The sequence below is a fragment of the Pyrus communis genome, chromosome 7 (assembly GCF_963583255.1).
Source record: "Pyrus communis chromosome 7, drPyrComm1.1, whole genome shotgun sequence".
In the NCBI taxonomy this organism is placed as follows: Eukaryota; Viridiplantae; Streptophyta; class Magnoliopsida; order Rosales; family Rosaceae; genus Pyrus; species Pyrus communis.
Window position 1 is genome coordinate 28,072,942 of NC_084809.1, and position 23,322 is coordinate 28,096,263.

Consider the following 23,322-nt stretch of genomic DNA (forward strand, 5'->3'; position numbering starts at 1 on the left):
TCTAAATTAATTAGCATTTAATCAAAATGTTAATTAATAATTAATAAAAATATTGTTAATTAAATGATGATTATGGTATACGAGAAGTCTCATTCTTCCACGTAAGATTATTTAAGTATTTTAGTTAATGAAAAGATTGAAATTAAATGATGTAACTTATCCAACTTATTTGCCATCTAAAATGATAAAAAAATATGGTATAAAATTATGATAACAAAAACATTACTCTTTACCAAATTTAATCTACAAATGTAAGCTCCATAGCGATGCTCAAGCGAAAACAAAACTCAAAAACCTCAAAGTTTGCGAAGGACCAAACACTCTTATCCTCAGCTACCAACCGACCACCTCTTTCTTTTTCTGTCACCCTCTGCTTATACATACGTGCATAGCCCTCCCTCTTTCTGTATTAACCAAACCCCTCGCTCACTCCAACCCTGCATTCGAGGTTCCGAGTTCGGTTCCAGTTTCCAACTCTCTCCCGCTCTCGCTTGTATCACAAACAAAGAAAAATCTTCATGCACTCACTTCCAAAGCTAAGTAACGTTGCTCATTTCATTACTTTTTTTTTTTGGCTTCTCTGAATCTTCTTTGTGATCTCCCTTTTTCTAGCTTTTAAACCATATATTTCGAGAATATAATCAAATTCTTGTTCTAAACTTTAGCTATATACCACCTTAATCTTTTGTTTTAGCTTTTTCTTTGAGTTCTAGCCCTCCTGTTTATCCTCTGCTCATGGCACCTCGTAATGATCCTGTTAATCCGATCCCATTCGCGTGTCGGTCTGACAGTTTAGAACAATACTTTGATTTGTCTAATGGAAGGTTTAGTGTCAAAGGAGTTCCGTTGCTCGCTGAAGTTCCAAGCAATGTCACTTTTAACCACTTCCACTCAATCTTCAAGTCTTCTGATGCTCCACTTCCTGTGCTCGAACGCGTTCGCGCCTTGTCCCGCAAGGGCGGGTTCCTTGGATTCAGGAAGGAGGAGTCTTCGGATAGGTTGATGAACTCCTTAGGTAAATTTAGCAACAGGGATTTCCTTAGCATCTTTAGGTTCAAGACATGGTGGTCCACCATGTTTGTGGGAAGTTCAGGGTCAAATTTGCAAATGGAAACCCAATGGGTCCTCTTTGATGTCCCGGAAATTAAGTCCTATGTTATAATCTTACCTGTTATCGAAGGCAACTTTAGGTCCGCTCTTCATCCTGGCACTGATGATCATGTCATGATCTGTGCTGAGAGTGGTTCTACCCAAGTGAAAGCATCAAATTTCGATGCCATCGCTTATGTCCATGTTTCGGACAATCCCTACAACTTGATGAAAGAAGCATATAGTGCTCTTAGGGTCCATCTTAATACCTTTCGGCTGTTGGAAGAGAAGACGGTCCCCAATCTGGTTGACAAGTTTGGTTGGTGCACTTGGGATGCCTTCTACTTAACCGTAGAGCCTGTTGGTGTCTGGCATGGTGTGAACGAATTTCTCGAAGGAGGTGTATCCCCTAGGTTTCTCATCATCGATGATGGGTGGCAAAGCATCAATTTGGATGATGAGGATTTGAATGAGGATGCAAAAAATCTAGTTCTTGGCGGGACGCAAATGACTGCCAGGCTTTACAGGTTTGAGGAGTGCAAGAAGTTCAGGGAGTACAGAGGCGGTTCGATGTTGGCGCCGGATGCTCCTTCGTTTGATCCCAAAAAACCAAAGTTGTTGATAGCCAAGGCAATTGAAATAGAACACGCTGAGAAGAATCGTGACAAGGCCATTCGATCTGGAGCCACTGATTCGTCGCAGTTTGAAACAAAAATTCAGAAGCTGAAACAAGAGTTGAATGAGATCCTTGGCAAAGAAGAAAGCGCTGCTTCTAATGAACGCTGCGGAAGCTGTTCTTGCAGCGCCGAAAACTACGGAATGAAGGCTTTCACGAAGGATTTGAGAACCAAATTTAAAGGCTTAGACGATATATATGTATGGCATGCTCTTTGTGGTGCCTGGGGTGGTGTTAGACCAGGTTCAACACATCTTAAATCAAAGATCACTCCATGCAAAGTCTCTCCGGGACTTGATGGTACCATGACTGACCTTGCTGTGGTGAAAATCGTTGAGGGCGGAATTGGACTTGTTCATCCTGATCAAGCTGATAATTTGTATGACTCGATGCACTCCTACCTTTCCAAAGTTGGCATCACAGGAGTTAAAGTGGATGTTATTCATGTAAGTCTTGTATATATCACCGTCTTAATTTCTGCTATATTGTCTTGTTTAGATTATATATATTCAATTTGTGCGCTCCAATTGTTGATACGAATTTTCTATACAGACTCTGGAGTACGTATCTGAGGAGTATGGAGGCCGCGTGGAGCTCGCAAAGGCGTATTACAAGGGGTTGACTCGCTCTCTTGAGAACAACTTCAAAGGGAATGGACTAATTGCTAGCATGCAGCAGTGCAATGATTTCTTCTTCCTTGGGACAAAGCAAATCTCTTTTGGAAGAGTTGGTAAGTAACTTCAAACCAAACTGATTTTGTGTTCAACCAATAATTTTCTTTTAAACCGCGGGACATTCGATCTTAATGAGATCGTGTGGATGTTATGCTTGTGTTGCAGGTGATGATTTTTGGTTCCAGGATCCAAACGGAGATCCGATGGGAGTTTATTGGTTACAAGGTGTTCATATGATCCATTGTGCCTACAACAGCATGTGGATGGGTCAGATCATACATCCCGATTGGGATATGTTCCAATCAGACCATCTGTGTGCCAAATTTCATGCAGGATCTAGAGCTATCTGTGGAGGTCCGGTGTATGTAAGTGACTCAGTTTCTGGCCATGATTTTGATCTCATTAAGAAGCTTGTTTACCCGGATGGTACCATTCCCAAGTGCCAGCATTTTGCCCTCCCCACTAGGGACTGCCTCTTCAAAAACCCTTTATTTGACAACAAAACTGTTCTTAAAATTTGGAACCTCAACAAGGTATGCATATGTTCCTTAGTCTCAAGTGCTTTTGTAGTTTGTAACAATTTAGACGCTAAACGTATCTACTAAATTTGTTATTGTTACACAGTATGGTGGTGTGATTGGAGCTTTCAACTGCCAAGGGGCTGGTTGGGATCCCAAAGAGCAAAGGATCAGAGGATACTCAGAGTGCTATAACCCGAAATCTTGTTCACTGCATGTTTCCGAAATTGAATGGGACCAAAAGATAGATGCAGCACATATGGGCAAGGCTGAAGAGTACGTAGTCTATCTCAACCAGGCTGATGAACTCCGCCTAATGACCCCGAAATGTGATGCAATTCAAGTTATTATCCAGCCATCTTCGCTCGAGCTTTTCAGCTTCGTGCCAATTAAAAAGCTCGGACACAACATCAAATTCGCACCAATTGGACTTACAAACATGTTCAACAGTGGAGGTGCCCTCCAAGAGTTGGAGTACAAGAGTAGTGCGGCTGAGGTTAGTGCCATGGTGAAGGTCAAAGGTGGAGGCAATTTCTTGGCCTACTCAAGTGAGTCTCCAAAGAAATGTTATTTGAATGGTGCGGAAGTGGCTTTCGAGTGGTCGGCCGAGGGTAAACTGGCTCTGAACCTTGCGTGGGTTGAAGAAGCTGCTGGCATTTCCGATGTGGTTTTTGCTTTTTGATAATTAATTAGATTCTAATTAACATTGCTTAGGGTCTAAGAGTGTGACAAATTTGTATAAGAAACAATGTATTTATTTGGTCCTGTATTTTGTGTACTTAATCCAAACTTCGTAAAGATTTTATTACTGCTTTAAACTTCTCTTCGACTTCATATTTTCTGCTCGTTTCTCCACGGCAAAACGAAACAAGCTCTCTCTTAAGCACAACGGCTTCATCTTTTGTACCACGTAGTGCCCACATTTGTTGCATCATATCCCATATGAATCAACGGGGAATTCAAAGTCCGCAAGATCCTTGCCGCTAGTAATACTACTGTCTCCTGATATTTATGTTCATCTTATAAAAGTGAGAATTAAATTTGAGTTGTTCAACACTCAATAATGACGGTGCTAAATTATTATGACGGACTACAATGGTTGAATGAGTAGCTGGAGGCCTAAACCAAAAGGAAACTTGACATGGCCCATATGTTATTCTAACAAGGAGAGAGATTCGGTCTTAGAGCATTTTTAAAAGAGATGTCAAATATAATATATCAAAATTTTATCTGATGGCTAATGTAGCCAATTGAATACAAATATCAAATCTTCTTTTTCAATACATACATCAAATATTAATTTTTTTATTATATTGGGCCTCATAGTTACATTAACTATTAAAATTGATTTAGTTTTTATTTTAGGATTTTTATCATAAATAGTCCCTAAGATTTAACAAACTCATCATTTTGGTATCTCATTTTCAAAATCAATCAATGTCATCCCTGACATTCACTACCCTACGTCAATTTGGTCATTCCGTAAAGATTTCGTCAACTATTATATTAGTTTGTATATGAGACCCACAAATCCAATGAAATGGTGACACGTGGATTTACACAAATAAGAGTTTTTATCATAAATGGTCACTGACATTGATCCAACTCCTCATTTTGGTCCATGAGTTTCAAAAATCGATAAATTTGGTCTCTGACTATCACTATCACACATCAATTTAGCCCTTCCGTTAATATTTCTCATTTATGTGTTGATGTGATCCCACAAATCCAATCATATGGCTCTACATGGATTAACTATAACAAACTATTTTTTTTAAGAGTGAACCAACAGACGAGTATTTCGCGCTGACATTGTCCTTACATCCCACAACCCTAATCAGGAAAAAATTCAATCTCAATTCGATAAAATCGAATTCAAATTCAATTCGAATTTGATAGGATTATAACCAACTAGAGAGAATGAGGAGTGAGTTCAGGAGACCAAATCTTTCGTGGTGTCATGGTGCCTTCCTTTTCTTTTTGAGCATACCCTGATGAAGATGATGATGACTTTTCTTTCTCTTAGTTTTGGTTTTTAGTTTCTTATTTCACTTTTAGTTTCAGTTTTATATCTTAAAAAATAGTTTTTTTTTTTATAGTTAATCCACGTAGCACCATATGATTGAATTAGTGTGACAAAAGATATTGACGAAACTTTAACAGAAGGGTTAATTGATGTGCAGTATTGAAAGTTAGAGACCAAATTTATCGATTTTTGATACTCTGAGACCAAAGTGAGGAGTTGGATTAATGTTAGGAACCATTTGCGATAAAAACCTTATTTTGTGTAATCCACGTGTCACCATTTCATTGGATTTGTGGGTCTCACATACAAGCTAACAGAATAGTTGATGGAATCTCAACGGAATGGATTTGTGGGTCCCACACACAAGCTAACAGAATAGTTGATGGAATCTCAATGGAATGACCAAATTGATGTGCGGTAGTGAATGTTAGGGATGACATTGATGGATTTTGAAAGTAAGGGACCAAAATGATGAGTTTGATCAATCTCGTAGACTATTTGTGAAAGGAAAAAAAAAAAACCTTTATTTTATTGGTTGTTAATGAGATCCATGCATTAAAAAATTAAATTAAATTAAATATATTTGACTCTTTATTTGTTTGCTATAAAAATACACCTAAAAAGCATTGAGTCAAATAACTTAGCTACCACATCATATATGACATATTTATTAGAGAATACCTAAATATCTTTTAGTATTTAACATCATTTGGAGATGGTCATAAGCACTAAATTCAAAGGCTAATCGTGATTATGTTCTTGCCAGTTACTTACTGGCATACCAAGTGGCTAATTCTTTTGGTTTTTAAACTTGTCGGCTGACTCCTTGTTTTTTCTTCGGAGGAAATTTGTCGGCAGATATTTTGCAATAACTAATTCATAGTTTGCCCCTTGATAGGGATGAAAACTAAAGGTATGCCATTGTCGATCAATTGGTCAAGGAGAGAGACATAAGAAGTGGGTTCTTAAAGTAAGCATTTTTCTTGGACATGAATTATAATATCTCAGAAGATTTTCTTTGACAAATGGTAATTAGTGGATTAAATAATTAGTCATTAACGAAACTTGGTGAGGATCGAATCCGCACTAAGATGTATAAACATGATTGGTTTCAGCTATTGCGGTAAAATATCATATACGACTTCTTTTAGTTACAAGTAAAAATATTTCTCTTCAACGTTCCGCATTTTGCATGAAAACATCATTTATGTTCAAATCCGTTTCCTTCTTTATTCACAGAGTCTAAATTAGAAAGCATTATCACTTAACAAAAATAAATAAAATAAAATAAAAATTACCCCCTAAATATCTCCCAATCAGAAATATATCACACTATTTCTAAGTTTGTATTGCCTGGTATATGGTCCTACTTTTCTTCTTTTTGGGCTTAAAAAATAAAATAAAATAAAAGTTAAACCCTAAATATCTCCCAATTAGAAATTTATCACTTTATTTATTATAAGTTTGTATTGCATGGTATATGGTCCTACTTTTCTTCTTTTTGGATCAAAACCTAGAGAAGTCGGTCTACTTCTGCTCATAAATTTCGTTATTATTTTAACATTGTTATAACGAAAATACTAGTTTTCTCTGGATAAAGCTAAAGTTGCTTCCTCTAATTCTTCATTTATTATTTCTTTTAGCTAACCTGTTATCATTTCAATTGATAGTGGAGAAAATAAGGGTTTTGTAGCAAAATTTGAAAAGTCAGATTTTAGTCATTGTCTTATCAGGTTGATGAAACCCCCCGATTTTCCCAGGAATCAGACAAGAGGGTGTTATTCCAATCAAACCAAATGAAAAGGCCAATCAGAGGGTGAAACAAATTCAAGTCAATAGTTAGTTAGTAGTAAAACTCACGACCTTGTGAAGACGCGTTTCCTCCGTCTGACTAGAGTACTAGATTTATCCATATCTATCTTTTGGTCGGCACGATGCCATGCAATTAGACCACTAATTAACTGCCATCCAATAGCTAACGAACTACAACAATCATACGGGTGGTTCATTCATTAAAGATGAATTTCAGACCCATATTTCACACGACACGTCTTAAATTTATTTTTTAATGTTGGTAAATCACAAGATAGTGATTAGAGGAGATTGAAATGCTATATGAATCTTTTTGACTCTGAAAGCATAAATTACTATGGCAAAGTTATTAGCTAATCCCTTAAAAAAAAAAATTATCAGCTAATCCTTTTCAAAAGAAAAAAAAAAATCTAACAAACTAACACGTAACATATGGCTTGGAATTTCCTATTTAAATCGTTTTCTCCATTTCTGTATAGAATATAGATTTATCCGCTTCAACTTTTGGTCGGCGCAATGCCATGCAATTAGACCACGCCAATTAACCGTCATCCTAACTAACAAACTAACACGTAACGTATGGCTTAGAATTTGCTGAACACATTGTTTTCTCCATTTCTGTGTAGAGTATTGTTTTATCCACATTTATCTTTTGGTCGGCGCATTGCCATGCAAATTAGACCACTAATTAACTGTCATCCTAACGAACAAACTAACCTGTACACAATCAATGTGGTCCTTGACATTCACTACCCTGCATCAATTTGGTCATTCGGTAAAGATTTCATCAACTATTATGTTAGTTTGTATGTGAGACCCACAAATCCAATGAAATTGCAACACATGGATTTACACAAATAAGAGTTTTTATCGTAAATGGTCATTGACACTAATCCAACTCCTTATTTTGGTCCATGAGTTTCAAAAATCGATAAATTTGGTCTCTGACTATCACTATCGCACATCAATTTAGCCCTTCCATTAAAATTTCATCAATGTTTCTCATTTATGTGTTGATGTGGTCCCATGAATCCAATCATATGGCTCCACATGGATTAACTGTAAGAAACTATTTTTTTTAAGAGTGAACCAACGGACGAATATTCCGCGCTGACATTGTCTTTGCATCCCACAACCCCAATCAAGAAAGAATTCAATCTAAATTCGATAAAATCGATTCAAATTCAATTCGAATTGATAGGATTATAACCAACTAGAGAGAATGAGAAGTGAGTTCAGGAGGCCAAATCTTTCATGGTGTCATGGTGCCTTCCTTTTCTTTTTGAGCATACCCTGATGAAGATGACAATGACTTTTCTTTCTCTTAGTTTTGGTTTTTAGTTTCTTATTTCACTTTTAGTTTTGGTTTTATATCTTAAAAAACAGTTTGTTATAGTTAATCCACGTCGCAGCAGATGATTGAATTAGTATGACAAAAGATATTGACGAAACTTTAACAGAAGGGTTAGTTGATGTGTGCTATTGAAAGTTAGAGACCAAATTTATCGATTTTTAATACTCAGAGACGAAAGTGAGGAGTTGGATCAATGTTAGGAACTATTTGCGATAAAAACCCTTATTTTGTGTAATTCTTTTGGTTTTTAAACTTGTCGGCTGACTCCTTGTTTTTTCTTGGGAGGAAATTTGTCGGCAGATATTTTGCAATACCTAATTCATAGTTTGCCCCTTGATAGGGATGAAAACTAAAGGTATGCCATTGTCCATCAATTGGTTAAGGAGAGAGACATAAGAAGTGGGTTATTAAAGTAAGCATTTTTCTTGGACAAGAATTATAATATCTCAGAAGATTTTCTTTGACAAATGGTAATTAGTGGATTAAATAGTTAGTCATTAATGAGATTTAGTGAGGATCGAATCTGCACTAAGATGCATAAACATGATTGGTTTCAGCTATTACGGTAAAATATCATATACAACCCCCTTTAGTTTCAAGTAAAAATATTTTTTTTCAACATTCTGCGTTTTGCATGAAAGCAACATTTGTGTTCAAATCCGTTTCCTTCTTTATTCACAGTCTAAATTAGAAAGCACTATCACTTAACAGAAATAAATAAAATAAAATAAAAGTTACCCCTTAAATATCTCCCAATCAGAAATATATCACTCTATTTCTAAGTTTGTATTGCCTGGTATATGGTCCTACTTTTCTTCTTTTTGGGCTTAAAAAAATAAATAAAATAAAAGTTAAACCCTAAATATCTCCCAATTAGAAATTTATCACTTTATTTATTAAAAGTTTGTATTGCATGGTATATGGTCCTACTTTTCTTCTTTTTGGATCAAAACCTAGAGAAGTCGGTCTACTTCTGCTCATAGCTTTCGTTATTATTTTAACATTGTTATAACGAAAATACTAGTTTTCTCTGGATAAAGCTAAAGTTGCTTCCTCTAATTCTTCATTTATTATTTCTTTTAGCTAACCTGTTATCATTTCAATTGATAGTGGAGAAAATAAGGGTTTTGCAGCAAAATTTGAAAAATCAGATTTTAGTCATTGTCTTATCAGGTTGACGAATCCCCACGATTTTCCCAGGAATCAGACAAGAGGGTGTTAATCCAATCAAACCAAATGAAAAGGCCAATCAGAGGGTGAAACAAATTCAAGTCAATAGTTAGTTAGTAGTTAAACTCATGACCTTGTGAAGACACGTTTCCTCCGTTTCTAACTACAGTATTAGATTTATTCACATCTATCTTTTGGTCGGCGCAATGCCATGCAATTAGACCACTAATTAACTGCCATCCAATAGCTAACGAACTACAACAATGATACGGGTGGTTCATTCATTAAAGATGAAATTCAGACCCATATTTCATACGACACATCTTAAGTTCGTTTTTTAATACTGATAAATAACAAGATAATAATTAGAAGGAAGCTGAAATGCTATAGGAATCTTTTCGACTCTAAAAGCATGAACTAATGTGACGAAGTTATTAGCTAATCCATTGATCAAAAAAAAAAAAAAAAGTTATCAGCTAATCCTTTTCAAAAGAAATTTTTTTTAACAAACTAACACGTAACATATGGCTTGGAATTTCCTATTTAAATCGTTTTCTCCATTTCTGTATAGAATATAGATTTATCCGCATTCAACTTTTGGTCGGCGCAATGCCATGCAATTAGACCACGCCAATTAACTGTCATCCTAACTAACAAACTAACACGTAACGTATGGCTTAGAATTTCCTAAACACATCATTTTCTCCATGTCTGTGTATAATATTGTTTTATCCACATTTATCTTTTGGTCGGCGCATTGCCATGCAAATTAGACCACTAATTAACTGTCATCCAAACGAACAAACTAACCCGTACAGATGGCTTAGAATTTCCAAAACAAATCTGTTTCTTTTGTCCCTCAAAACTTGGTCCATGATTCTGTGTAATGGCCGAGCTAGAAATTTTTTATCGAATGGCCTAACTTAAAAATTTTAATCTTTTTAAACAAAGAAACTTGATACTATATTTTTTACAGTATCAGCTAGCTTAAGAAAACTTTCACAAGGTGAGCCAACAACTTTCATTATTCAAACAAATTCAAACTTGTACATGTATAAGAAGCAATGAGAAAAAAGATGGGAGAAGAAGAGATGATTTGTAAACTGTATTATATAATTAAACCGAGAGAATTCGAATCAGTGACTAAATATATAGTGAGCTATATTCGAAAATCAATAAAAATTACATGTAAAATTATTTTCTACCGAAAGCTGCCTGGGCTACAGCCTAGGGTAGCCCTTAATGTGGCTCCACTGGTGATTATGTGATATTTGGTGTATTACTAAATGAATTTATGCGTGTACCTTTGACGTAACATAACGTGCATGGTATTCTCATCTACATGGATGATGGATGTGACCATATATATTTAACATAATGTTATTCACACACTCATTTTTATCTCACACACCTTTATTAATATTTATTTATTAGCCTTCTCTAATTCATTTGATCTGACAACCAGAAATTAAGAAGGGTATGTGAGAGGTATAAATCGATGTGTGGATATCACTATCCTATATTTAATTTTACCATAAATGCTACCTTGTTAATGTGCACTTGGATTGTTATCAAATAGAAAATTTGCGGTAGTCACAAGTAAATCCTTTAAACTATATTTTGCAATTTGGACAAGTCGTATTTTAAACTACTTTAATTTACAAAGAGAGAAATTCCGACATTGGTGCAAGAAAAAGGCACACTACTTGGCTGGCTACTTGGCTAGCATGCCTAACCAGTATCTACAACTACGTTATTGCACGTAGTTGTTATTTCACCATAGATTATATGTTGATAGGCGGAACATTTTTTTTTCTTTCTATAATTTTATTTCTAAAATGTTTTTTTTTACTAACGTTAACAACTGTCAAAGGTGTTATATTGATTAACTAAAGAAGAAAAAAAAAAAAAAAAAAAGGGTCTCAAATTTGGTTAATTGCGGCAGCCTATATTTGCTTTAATTTATGGGCCGTAAAAGGCTTCAAGTCCGAGAAGAAATTTGGGCCACCCTGATATCGACTTGCCCTTGATAATCGGCATCTACTCAAGCCAATCTAATAGGGACTTGGGCCCTCTCTCTCTCTCTCTCCCCCCCCCCCCCCCCCCCCCATCTAAAACCTTCTAGTAATCGTGTTTAAATTATAATGAAACAAGGATTAACTTATGATCAGAAAGTGTTTGTTTCTCAAACACGAATATCAAGTAGACAAGGCTTGTCTTTATTTAAGAGCATCATTGGTAAGGATGGACAACGGTTAGGCAGGTGGGTAACTACGTTTATTTACCTATAACCATTTAAATTTATACCCGTTAACCGTTTACTCGTTAGGTATTGTATAAATGAGTATACTCATACCTATAACCGTTTATAAACGGTTAATCGTATCAATAACCGTGTACCTATTTAACCATAACCGCATACCCGTTTACCTCTTTTTTTTACTTATTTACTTGTTTTTTTAACGGTTGTCAATAAATGTAATATAATATATTTGCCAAGAATTGATCAAGGGTTATTAACAAAAGACCTTTCATTACTTGACCAAGTAAATTCAAATTTCATAATAGTATTTCTTCTTACAAACTAAAGTATATTGGAAATAAAATTCATGCATTTTCAACATACTTTTTCGCTACGCCTAAGCAAGTCTTTAATTATAACATCTAGACCAAGAGTAAAATAAATCAAACTCCATATGGTCACAAAGTAAAGCTTCTAAAATCTCAAGGTAATCATTATCTTGAATACTAGATGATTCAAAGCTCCCAAAACTAAACTTTTGAACACTCTAATGCCTTGGCACATTCAATCACAAAGTCTCATTGACTCAATTCATCAAAATAAACGGCTAAATGGATACCCGTTTTTAATTTTTAATTTTTTTAATTATATATATATTAATATAAACGGCTAAATGGGTATCCGTTTGTAATTGTGGTAATGCCCATAATAACCCATTTAAATTTTGTGGGTAAACGGTTATACTCATAACCGTTTGTTTGTTTAAACAGTTAACCATAACCCTAACCATGAATTTTAAATGGATGGATAACCACGTTTACCCATGCCCGTGAGTATTTTGCCCATCCCTGATCATTGGATTAAGTCCTAAATTAAGAGAATATATTTAGTTTTCATGCTACTACTTGTTTCCTTTCTTGCAACGATTAATTAGACAGAGAAGAGGGAAATCTCCAATTCTATGAAAGCTACAAATGTGACTCTCTAAATACATTAGAAAACTTAGGGCATGTTTGGTATCCTACTAAAAAAAAAAAATTATAATTCTTAAAAACAACTTGGATGAACTTCTCTCAAGAACAGTTTTTTTTACAACCCAGAAACTTGTTTGGTATCTAACCTGGAACACTATTTTAAATCTTCAAGGATTTAGTCGATATAACCCAAAAACTTGTCTATACAAAACCATTAGGTGGCAATGGCTGAGGGAAGATATGAAGGTTGGGTCAAGATCCGAGAAGCGACCCGGAAAATACTCACCAACGCCCAATATCTTGACGACTTGATTTGGAACTCTCAATTTCGCACTTCATACTATGAAGTCATGTTGTCTTCAGATGTGTTTTGTTCACATATATGGTGGTAGGTTGCTAATTTCAAATGTTGCCATTGAAATTGAGCAAATTGAGTTTGAAATAAAGCTTTGGTAATGGCGGAGAGGTGAGGTTGGGGCTTACGGGTGATTAGAGTGAGAGGACGGTGGGTTAGGGATGGTGGGAAGAAAATATCTCAGTCATCGGAAAGATCCATATCACGGTCGCTGGAACATCTCTCTCAGTTGCTGGAAACATATCTCTCATCACCGTTACTCTCAGTTGATGTTTGGTGTCGCTGGCCTCGACGCCAAAGTCTTGCAGATGTCGTGAAGAAGAAAAAAAAAATAGTAAAAACAGACTTTTGTTGTTCTTAAATTTTAGGCTAGTTTTTGAGTTATTTTTGAGTTCCAAGTTTTGCAAAACAGACTTACCAAACAAATTTTTGAGTTGTGAATTGAGAAACAGTTTTTGAGTTAAAAACTTTGAACTCAAATAAAATACCAAACAAGCTCTTAAGAACCAGCTATCAGAAAGAAAGGAGAAGTGAAGAACCTTCATGTTGAGGCTATAACAAAGGTAATCTCTAGTTGCCTTTTTCTGATGTTCTTGTTGCGCTATGTTGATCTACTTGTTTCTTTTTTCTTTTCATTTACACCAAAATTCTTTTCAACTCTTCTCGTCTAGTCTTTCTTTTTCCTTGATTTGTTGTTATCATGTCTACTCAAATTAGTTTCATGTTGATCATGGTCTTCTGTCCTAAATTCTTTGTAATATTTTAGCATGCTCACTTTGATCATCATACGTAATCTCTTGATATTTTAGGTTAGTTTTTTTTACACGGTTCAATTCATGAAACAAAAAAAAAAAGTACTGGAAACCTTGATGTATATTATGATTGGTTGAACTAATTATAAATGAAATCGTACTGGAAACCTTATCACGCATAATTCTTAAAAAGTTAATGCAACAAGAAGAGCACATCCTTGTTTTCTTCAAGTGATAAAAAGTATAGTAGTGCAAGTATGCCCAGTTTTCTGTTATCATGTCCACTTATTGCATCAAATCAGTTTCATGTTGAGTGCAATGTGTATTTTAGCACGCTCACCTCGATTATCATGCATAATACTCTTAATATGTCAGGTTATTTTTTTATATGGTTCATGAAACGAAATCAAAAGTACCGGAAACTTTTATGTAGATATGATAGGTTGAAATAATTATAAATGAATTCATACCGGAAACCTTGTCATGCATAATCCTTGAGCAGTTAGTGCAACAAGAAGAGCACATCCTTTTTTTTTTTTCCTTCAAGTCATGAAAATTCTCATCAACATTTTCATCATTAGGACACATACAATGTGTGTCTAAGTCTTTGAGAAACATAGTCAACGATCCATACTTTGTTACCCTACACACACATTTGCTTGTTGCTACCAAAGTTATTGTTGAAGTACCTCGAGAGATTCTAGCTATGGACTGGTAAAACTGTAAAAAATCAAAAGGCATTCACCACTTGTAGTGACATTTGATCTAACAAAAGCTACTATTTACAATTGTTATTTACTACCACCCCTCATCAACCACCCTCTCTTAACCTTGTTTACAGCTCCCCTCTCTTAACAGCTCGCACCTTTTATATAATTTTTGCATATTTTTCCACATACAAATTGTTAGTCCTGGTCACAACTGTTTATAATTTAATGCTCGTCCTTTCACAAGTTTTTAAGGCTAAATCTTTTCTTTAACAATCAATTGAACTAGCCAGTTTTTTTAAGTGAAATTTTATTTGAACTCAATAATTTATGGGGCATTTAGACTTGAGGACCTAAATATGAGTGGTAAGGTTTAGCTAGTATCTTTTGGTTTTCTATAACAATGAATCGACCTGATTAGTATCTTATATTATGAGGGGTAAGATTTAGCTAGTAACTTTTTTTTTTATTCAATAAAAATTTTTTTAAGTGAAATTTTATTTGAACTCAATAATTTATGGGGCATTTAGACTTGAGGACCTAAATATGAGTGGTAAGGTTTAGCTAGTATCTTTTGGTTTTCTATAACAATGAATCGACCTGATTAGTATCTTATATTATGAGGGGTAAGATTTAGCTAGTAACTTTTTTTTTTATTCAATAAAAATTTTCTCGTACCGTTGAAGTTTTCATAAGACTTAAGAACCTAAATGAGTTATTTTTTTACTGTGACCTAAATATTTTTATAAATTTAATATTAATCCAATATTTAATTATCATTCAATTATATTAAAGCACCTTTCCCCATTTGTTACTAGCAAATTTGGCCAAATTCCTTCATTTACTCCCAAAATGACGTTTAAAGTTTTAGATATACTTATCAAACTTTGTTTACCATTTGTTTTATTTCCTATTTAAACTTTAAGTTCTTTTACATTTTGGTTTTATGTTTTGGACGTATATATACATCTCTTAGGTGTTGAAATTGTTATCTTCCGACAATTATCAATAAAACCTAATTTTTAAATTTTCTCTCTATTTCTTCCTAGTTGATTCTAGTGAAGGAATATCGTTTGATTTTTTTTTTTTTTGTTATATCCATTGCGTCACATAATAAAGTAAACTTTGACAACCTAAATTAAAAGTCACATGCATCCATATATGTACAACAAATTAGTACCATCCAATGTCATGATTATTAAAAATAATGACCATTTTACTAGTTGAATACGAAATGTACTAAACTATCGGTTTATATGATCAATAAAATTAATGTATTCATAGACTTTGTAAATAAAAATTGAAAGTTAAACCAAATAAAATAAAATAAAAAGCAACACAAAAGGTCATCTCGATTGTGGTCATCATGTGAACGACAGTGCGGGCATGACGCTCGATGATGGTCATCATGTCGGGACAAATTGAGGAATCGGAGTTGGAGTTGTTGTCTGAAGCATTAGCAATTGAGGAGGAAATAAGAAAAAAAAGTGAAGAAAGGCCATGCTTTTGCAGCTTTTCAAAAGTTGTTCTATTGTGGAAGATGCAAGGATATAGACAATGGTTAGGATTGTGCCACTTGTCACAAGATTGTAAGCCTTAGTTAGTTAGAGAGTGTGTTCTCTATATAAATACATCATTGTAATAGCTTGAAGGTTAAGAAAACCAATATAACAATTATGCAGTTTCTCTCTCTAAAACCTTTCTCTCTTTAGTTCTTGAAGTTCTGATCTTCTCTCTCTATCTCTCCCTCTCTACATTAACATGGTATCAATTGTCATTGTTGCTCACGTTGCTTTCTCCGATCTTTCGGCTGCTTCCACTCGACTTCTTGATCTCTGATTCTTTCTATTTCTCAACGACAGTACATTTTTGCGTTCTTGGATGAATTCTGGTATTTTCTTCCTACTGTGATTTCTAGGGTTTCTGGATTTCTTGATCTCCTTCTTTATGTGATTACAAGATTGTGCATACCAGGTGTTTGTGATATCTCTTCTATCAATTTTCCATCTCAATTATGCAAATATGGTTACTCCATCTCAATTACAAATTCCAAAATCGCCTATTACTGGTCTTATATCTACAATTTCTACATATATGAATGTTAAGCTTGATGATTCTAGTTACTTGAATTGGCAATTTCAAATGCAATTGTTACTTGAGGGACACGATATCATGAGATTTGTTGATGGCTCCACTCCTTGTCCATCTTGTTATATTACTTGTTCTACTACTTCCAATGCTTCTGGTGTTGATGCTGAGAATTCTTCTACTTAATATGAGAATGAAGATTACATTGTTTGGAAGATGCACGATCATGCCCTTATGCAGTTGATCACTACAACTTTGTCACCTATTGCAATTTCCTACTTCCATAAGTGCCTGTGATCTTTGGACCCGGTTAAAGGAATAATTTTCTGCTCTCTCTTGGACTAGTATTTTTTAGCTCAAGTTGAATCTTCAAACTATTAAGAAAGGGGTTGATTCTGTGTCTCAATATCTACAAAGAATTAAGGAAGCCCGAGATTACCTCTCTGCTGCTGGAGTTACTTTTGTAGATGAGGATATTGTTATCTTAGCATTAAATAGTCTACCTTCTGAGTTCAATACTTTTTGCAGTGTTATAAGGGATAGTGATAATGTTATTTCTCTCCAAGAATTCAGGGTGCAACTTCTTGCTGAAGAATTGATTGTTGACAGCAATGTGAATTCTCATTTATGTCTGCCATGATGGCTAATAACTTTGGTGGTTCTAAATTCTCTACATCTCAACATCAATCTGATGGTGCTAATCCTGATTTTTTAGGTCATAATTCTGGTTCCTCAGGTGGGTATCGATCTTTCAACAATAACAAGGAGGGTAAAGGAAAATATAATTAAGGATATAGGTATCCTAATCCTAATCCTAGACAGCAGTTTCCCAATCATGGTTCACATTCAGCACCTGTATTCTCTTGGGCCTTCTCCATCATAGCAAGTTCTTTGCCAATTGTGTAATCAACTTGACCATACTGCTCCATTTTATCATGCAAAACAGTTGGAAAGATAGGGGTGCCAAATCTATGGCAAGACAAATCATACTACCTGGTATTGTTTTTTTAAATGATAAAGGTCCTAACTTTGGTGGTCCACACTATTCTCAAATATCCAGCAATGCTTATGCTCATTTAGCACCAACTTTTTCTCCTCAGACCAATATCCAGGCTATGCAGACAATATATTCTTAGTCATCTTCAGCTACCACACCTCATCATCAGCCATAAATTTGGCTCACTAACTCAAGGGCTACAAATCATATGACTATAAATCTCAGTAACTTGTCTTTGGCATCTCTTTATCCTTCTAATGAGATAGTGCAAATTGCCAATGGTGAAGGTTTGAAAATATCACATATTGGTAGCTCCATTATTCAAACATCTGTGCAACCATTAAAATTGAATTCAATTATCTATGTGCCTAGACTATCTCACAATTTGTTATCAGTTCATCACATTTGCCTTGATAACAATTTTTGGTTCGTGTTTGATGCTTATTGTTTTTGGATTCAAGACAAAACCACAGGGAGGATATTGTACAAAGGACAATTCAGTAATGGACTTTACCCTATTCCATCCCTTGTCAATCATCATTCACTTCATTCTCAAGGCAATTCTAAAGCTTATGCATTACTTGGATAACTTGTTAGCTCTAATATCTGGCACAGTATGATAGGGCACCCTTCAAATAATATTGCCTCTATAATGCTAAATAAGTCTTATTTATCTTGTACAAAGGATACTGTTCCTATGCTTTGTCATAGTTGTTTAGAGGGCAATTTCACTAAATTGCCTTTTTAGTCTAGTGAACACAAATCTGTAATTCCATTTGAAATTGTACACAGTGACCTTTGGGGTCCTTCTCCATGTAATTCCATTGATGGTTACAAGTACTATGTGACTCTTATTGATGAATGTACTAGGTATTGTTGGTTGTTTCCTCTTGTTAATAAATCAGATTTCTTTGAAACTTTTGTTACCTTCCATTCCTTTGTGCAAACTCAATTCTCTGCTTGTATTAAGACTTTGCAAATTGATGGTGATGGGGAATATAGTAGCAATAAACTTCAAACCTTTCTTCATAGTAAAGGGATTATTCACCATAAGTCTTGTCCACATACCCCAAAACAAAATAGCTTGGCTGAGAGAAAACATAGACACATTGTTGAAACCACTGTCACACTGTTACAATCTGCAAAATTAATTTCTTCTTTATGGACCTTTGCTTTTCAAGTTGTTTTCTATCTTATAAATAGAATGCCTACACCAGTTTTGAAAAATTACTTACCATTTGAAATACTTTTTAGGACTCCTCCTGTTTTGACATATCTTAAGGTGTTTGGTGTTCTTGTTTTCCTCTATTGAGACCTTACATTCAAAAAAAGTTACAAGCTAAAACCACAAAGTGTGTTTTTCTTGGGTATGCGTCCAAATACAAATGATTTATTTGTTTTGATGTGTTAAAGGGTAGGTTCTACATTTCTAGACATGTAGTGTTTGATGAGTCTAGATTTCCCTACACTCATTTGTCTTCATTACCTAAGCGCAAACCTGTGACGTCTTTTTTCTCTCAGTCATTATCACCACTTGCAGTTCTAAATATGGACAATGTCTTAGTTCAATCTCTGATAGCACCATTATCACCACCACACCAGACAACATTCTCACCAACAGTCGCACCTCCATCAATAGACTCTTTACCCACTGAAATAATATCCTCACCATTAGTTTCTTCTGCATTACCTCACATTTCACCATCATCACCAGAGAGTATCTCTTCTCAGTCCATCACTGCTACTACAAGTCCTACTCCTCAACTCCTTGTGGACTCTAACTTTAGTCTTGATCTACTTCAAGTGGTTTTACCAATTGTTCCAGAAGTAGTTGAATCTAGTGATGTTGATTTAACTTTGGTGGAACCTGCAACCTATAAATCTGCAATGAAGGAACTAGTTTGGTTTAAAGCTATGCAGGAAGAAATTGATGCATTGAATAATCAACACATTTGGAGTCTTGTACATTTGCTTCCTCACAAGAATCTTGTTGGCTGCAAATGGGTTTTCAAACTCAAAGGGAATTCAGATGGGATAGTGGCTAGGCATAAATCTAGACTTGTTGCAAAGAGGTTTCGTCAAGAGCCTGGCTTGGATTATGGTGAAACCTTTAGTCCTGTGGTTAAACCAACCACTGTGAGACTAGTTCTAGCTTTGGCAGCTCACTTTAATTGGACTCTCAGACAATTGGATGTCAAGAATGCTTTTTTACAATGATTGTTAAATGAAGAAGTGTGTATGGCTTAACCTCCTGGTTTTGGAGATGTTGCACATCCTGAATTAGTTTGTAAGCTTCACAAGTCACTGTATAGGTTGAAACAGGCTCATCGAGCCTGGAATGACAGATTTACAAGCTTTCTTCCCTCTCTTGGGTTTCAATCCACATATTCTAATTCTTCTCTATTTGTTAACTGTTGGCAGTGATATTGTGATGCTTTTACTCTATGTTGATGATATTATCATCATTGGCCGTTCTACTTCAGTTCAACATGTGATTCACTCTTTAACCTTTGAATTTGACATCAAGCACTTGGGAGAGCTCTATTATTTTCTGGGAATTCAAGTTACCAAAACTGCCAAGGGGTTATTTCTGTCTCAGTCCAAATACATTCAAGATTTGTAGCAGAAAGTTGAGATGGTTGATTGTAAGGCTTGTGACACTCCTTATTTACCTTACAATTGGTTAATTGAATATGATGGTACTCCCTACAACAATCCAACAGTATATAGAAGTATAGTAGGAGCATTACAGTGTCTCACATTCACTCGACCGGATATTGCATTCTCAGTTCATCAAGTTTACCAATTTATGCAATCTCCAATGGTATCACATTTTACAGCAGTTAAGAGGATTTTGAGGTATCTAAAGGGGACATTATCTGTTGGCATTTCTTATACTTGAGGAGATTTAACCCTAAAGGCATTTAGTGATACGGATTGAGCTGGTAATCCCAATGATAGGCAATCAACTACTGGTTTGGTTGTATTCTTGGGAAATAATCATATTTCTTAGTCATCAAGAAACAAAACACTGTTTCTCGTTCATCAACAGAAACAGAATATAGAGCTATGTCTACTACATCTGCTGAGATTGACTGGGTTTAACAATTGCTGGAATTTATGTATGTCAAGTCTACTGCTACTCCTGTTCTCTTTTGTGACAATCTTTCTGCCATAGCATTGTCCTTTAATCCTGTTCAACACCAGTGCACGAAGCAAATTGAGATTGATGTGCACTTTGTGTGTGAAAGGGTTGCTAAGAAGAAACTTTTTGTTCAGTTTGTCTCATCTCGAGAACAATTTGCAGATATCTTAACTAAGGGTCTCACTGCTCCTCTTTTTCGGTCTCATTGTTTGAACCTCATGCTTAGATCATGCAATCATGAGTTTAAGGGGGCATGTGATATAAATAGTGGCTAGGATTGTGCCACTTGTCACAAGATTGTCAGCCTTAGTTATTTAGTTTGTTAAAGAGTGTGTTCTCTATATAAATACATCATTGTAATAGCTTGAAGGTTAAGAAAACCAATATAACAATTCTGCAGTTTCTCTCTCTAAAACCTTTCTCTCTCTAGTTCTTGAAATTCTGATATTCTCTTTCGATCTCCCTCTCTCTACATTAACAGAAGAGACTACCTGTTTCCTACTGGTGACTTAGCAATCCAAGTCCAACTTGTATAACAGGTTTAGTAATCAAGAGCTAGACTTTGAACTTGTACTTTTTTTAGGATAATAGGACAGGAGAACTTTGAACTTGTTTTGTGTATAGATGAAGCTTTTGAAGGACCAAAAAAATAAAAAAAAATAAAAAGAACTAGCTAGACTCAGTTATTATATATGTGTAGGAATGGGCATAAAAACCGTGGAACTGAATTGAACCGCAACAAACTAAACTGTGAAAAACTGTGTTGACTAAAAGAAGTCAATTTAGGTTCAAGAACCAGACCGAACTGTTCTTACCGATTCCGGTTCTGTTTTTTCATCTTGGTAGAATCGCCAGAATCAGACCGAACTGCTTATTTATTTTTATAAATATCTAATTTACTTAGTCCATTTTATATATAGACCCAGTTGTAATTTAATTAAGTCCCAGAATAAAAGCCATAACTAAACCCTAATATTTAAAGCTGGCATTATTGTTTTTTTTTTTTTCCTCATCTCTTTCTCTCTTCTTCTTCTGCACCGCACCACTTTCCCATTTTCTTCGGTTCTTCTCTTCTTCATTTTTTCCTTCAGTTTTTCTCCTCATCCATTAACCCAACACATGGCCTCCATCTCATAATACTCCAAACATAGGTTTTCTTTCTTATAAGCTTTGCTTGATCTTTTCTCATGATTTACCAATATTAGAATTTATTTTAGGGAGACTTTGGATGCGGTCCTTAGTTATGAATATTTTTTTATTGAAACCTTGTTGGTTTTTAATTTTTGATTGAGGTCCCTGAAATTAATGTGATAATTTATTTCTATGTACATTACTATATTTTTTAAATTAAAAATTAGAAATTTAAGTTGTTTATATAAATGAGATTTTAAATAAAAAAAACCATAATTTGTGGGATTAAAAATATTTAAATATAAATATACTATTGTGTGTGTGTGTGTGTGTGTGTGTGTGTGTAAACATGGGTACATTCATCAAAATTAACCAAAAAAATTATTGTATCAAAACATGGGTACATTCTTCAAAATCACAAACAAAAAAAAAAAGTAAAAAGATATTAGGCTTAATAACATTGGTAAATTTCTTCGATTAAACTTGACATGGATACATTTTAAAATCAAAGAAAAAAGAATGTATATTTAAGAATGAGTACATTTTAAGATTAAAAAATTTTACATGAATGGGTACATATAATTAGCATGGGCACATTTAGCAAAATAATTGTTAACCATTAGTTGAATTTATATTTCTTGTTGACACAGATTTGTGTATGTATGACATATGCTCTTGCTCGGTATTGGGGAGGAGTAAAACTAGCTAGGATGGGCATAAAAATCGGGAAAGTAGAAGGTTCGGAAAAATATAAATAATTGGTTTGAACAGTAAACAGGTATAAATCGAACCGGAATCTTCATCAACCAAATCGTACAATTTTGGTAATAAATTTGAGCGGAAACACATCAAACCAAACTGTTGATATTTTCAATTCCGGTTCTGGGTTGAGAGTGGAACCAGACCGTGCCCACCCCTATATATGTAAATATTTTTGTGTGGGGGTGAATTTCTTTCAATGCACATTATCAAAATACAATATTCTCAAAAACAATATAATTAATTGGATACTAATAGAAATATACAAACAGTGCATAGCAAGATAATTACACATAATGCAAGTTGAAACAAAAAATTACTCTTTCATGACTTGCACAACTACAATATCCTCATTATTTGGAAGCTTTCATAGAATAGTAGAGTTTCTAAATGTATTTTTCTTTGTTTTATTTCTACTTGCATAGTTGCATACGTATAAAAGCATGATAGTTAATATAAAGATAATTTAAGCCAAGATAAAAAGAAACATTACTCATGAATTTGACTTGCCCTATTATTTTCATGACTTAAACGAAAGAAAGGATGTGCTCTTCTTGTTAAACTAATTGTTTAAGAATTTTGTGCAACAAGGCTTCCGGTATTAGTTCATTTATAATTAGTTCAATCGGTCATATCTGCATCAAGGTTTCTGGTACTTTGTTTTTGTTTCATGAATTGAACCATATAAAAAACTAACCTGAAATATCAAGATATTACGTATGATGATCGAGGTGAGCGTGTTAAAATACATGATTTGCATGACATATTACAAAAGAATTTAGGACAGAAGACCACGATCAGCATGAACCTAATTTAATGCAATAACTAGACATGATAACAATGCCACCTAATA

The 23,322-nt window shown here is 34.6% G+C and overlaps 1 protein-coding gene across 1 annotated transcript; it reads left to right on the forward strand.

The window, feature by feature from the left end:
• Positions 1 to 296: 296 nt before the first annotated feature.
• Positions 297 to 3,778, forward strand: LOC137739748 (stachyose synthase-like). Its single transcript, XM_068479438.1, has 4 exons — positions 297 to 2,211; positions 2,318 to 2,495; positions 2,605 to 2,972; positions 3,064 to 3,778. The coding sequence occupies exons 1-4, from the start codon at positions 736 to 738 to the stop codon at positions 3,637 to 3,639; spliced, it is 2,598 nt and encodes an 865-aa protein (XP_068335539.1). The 5' UTR covers positions 297 to 735; the 3' UTR covers positions 3,640 to 3,778.
• Positions 3,779 to 23,322: the final 19,544 nt, after the last annotated feature.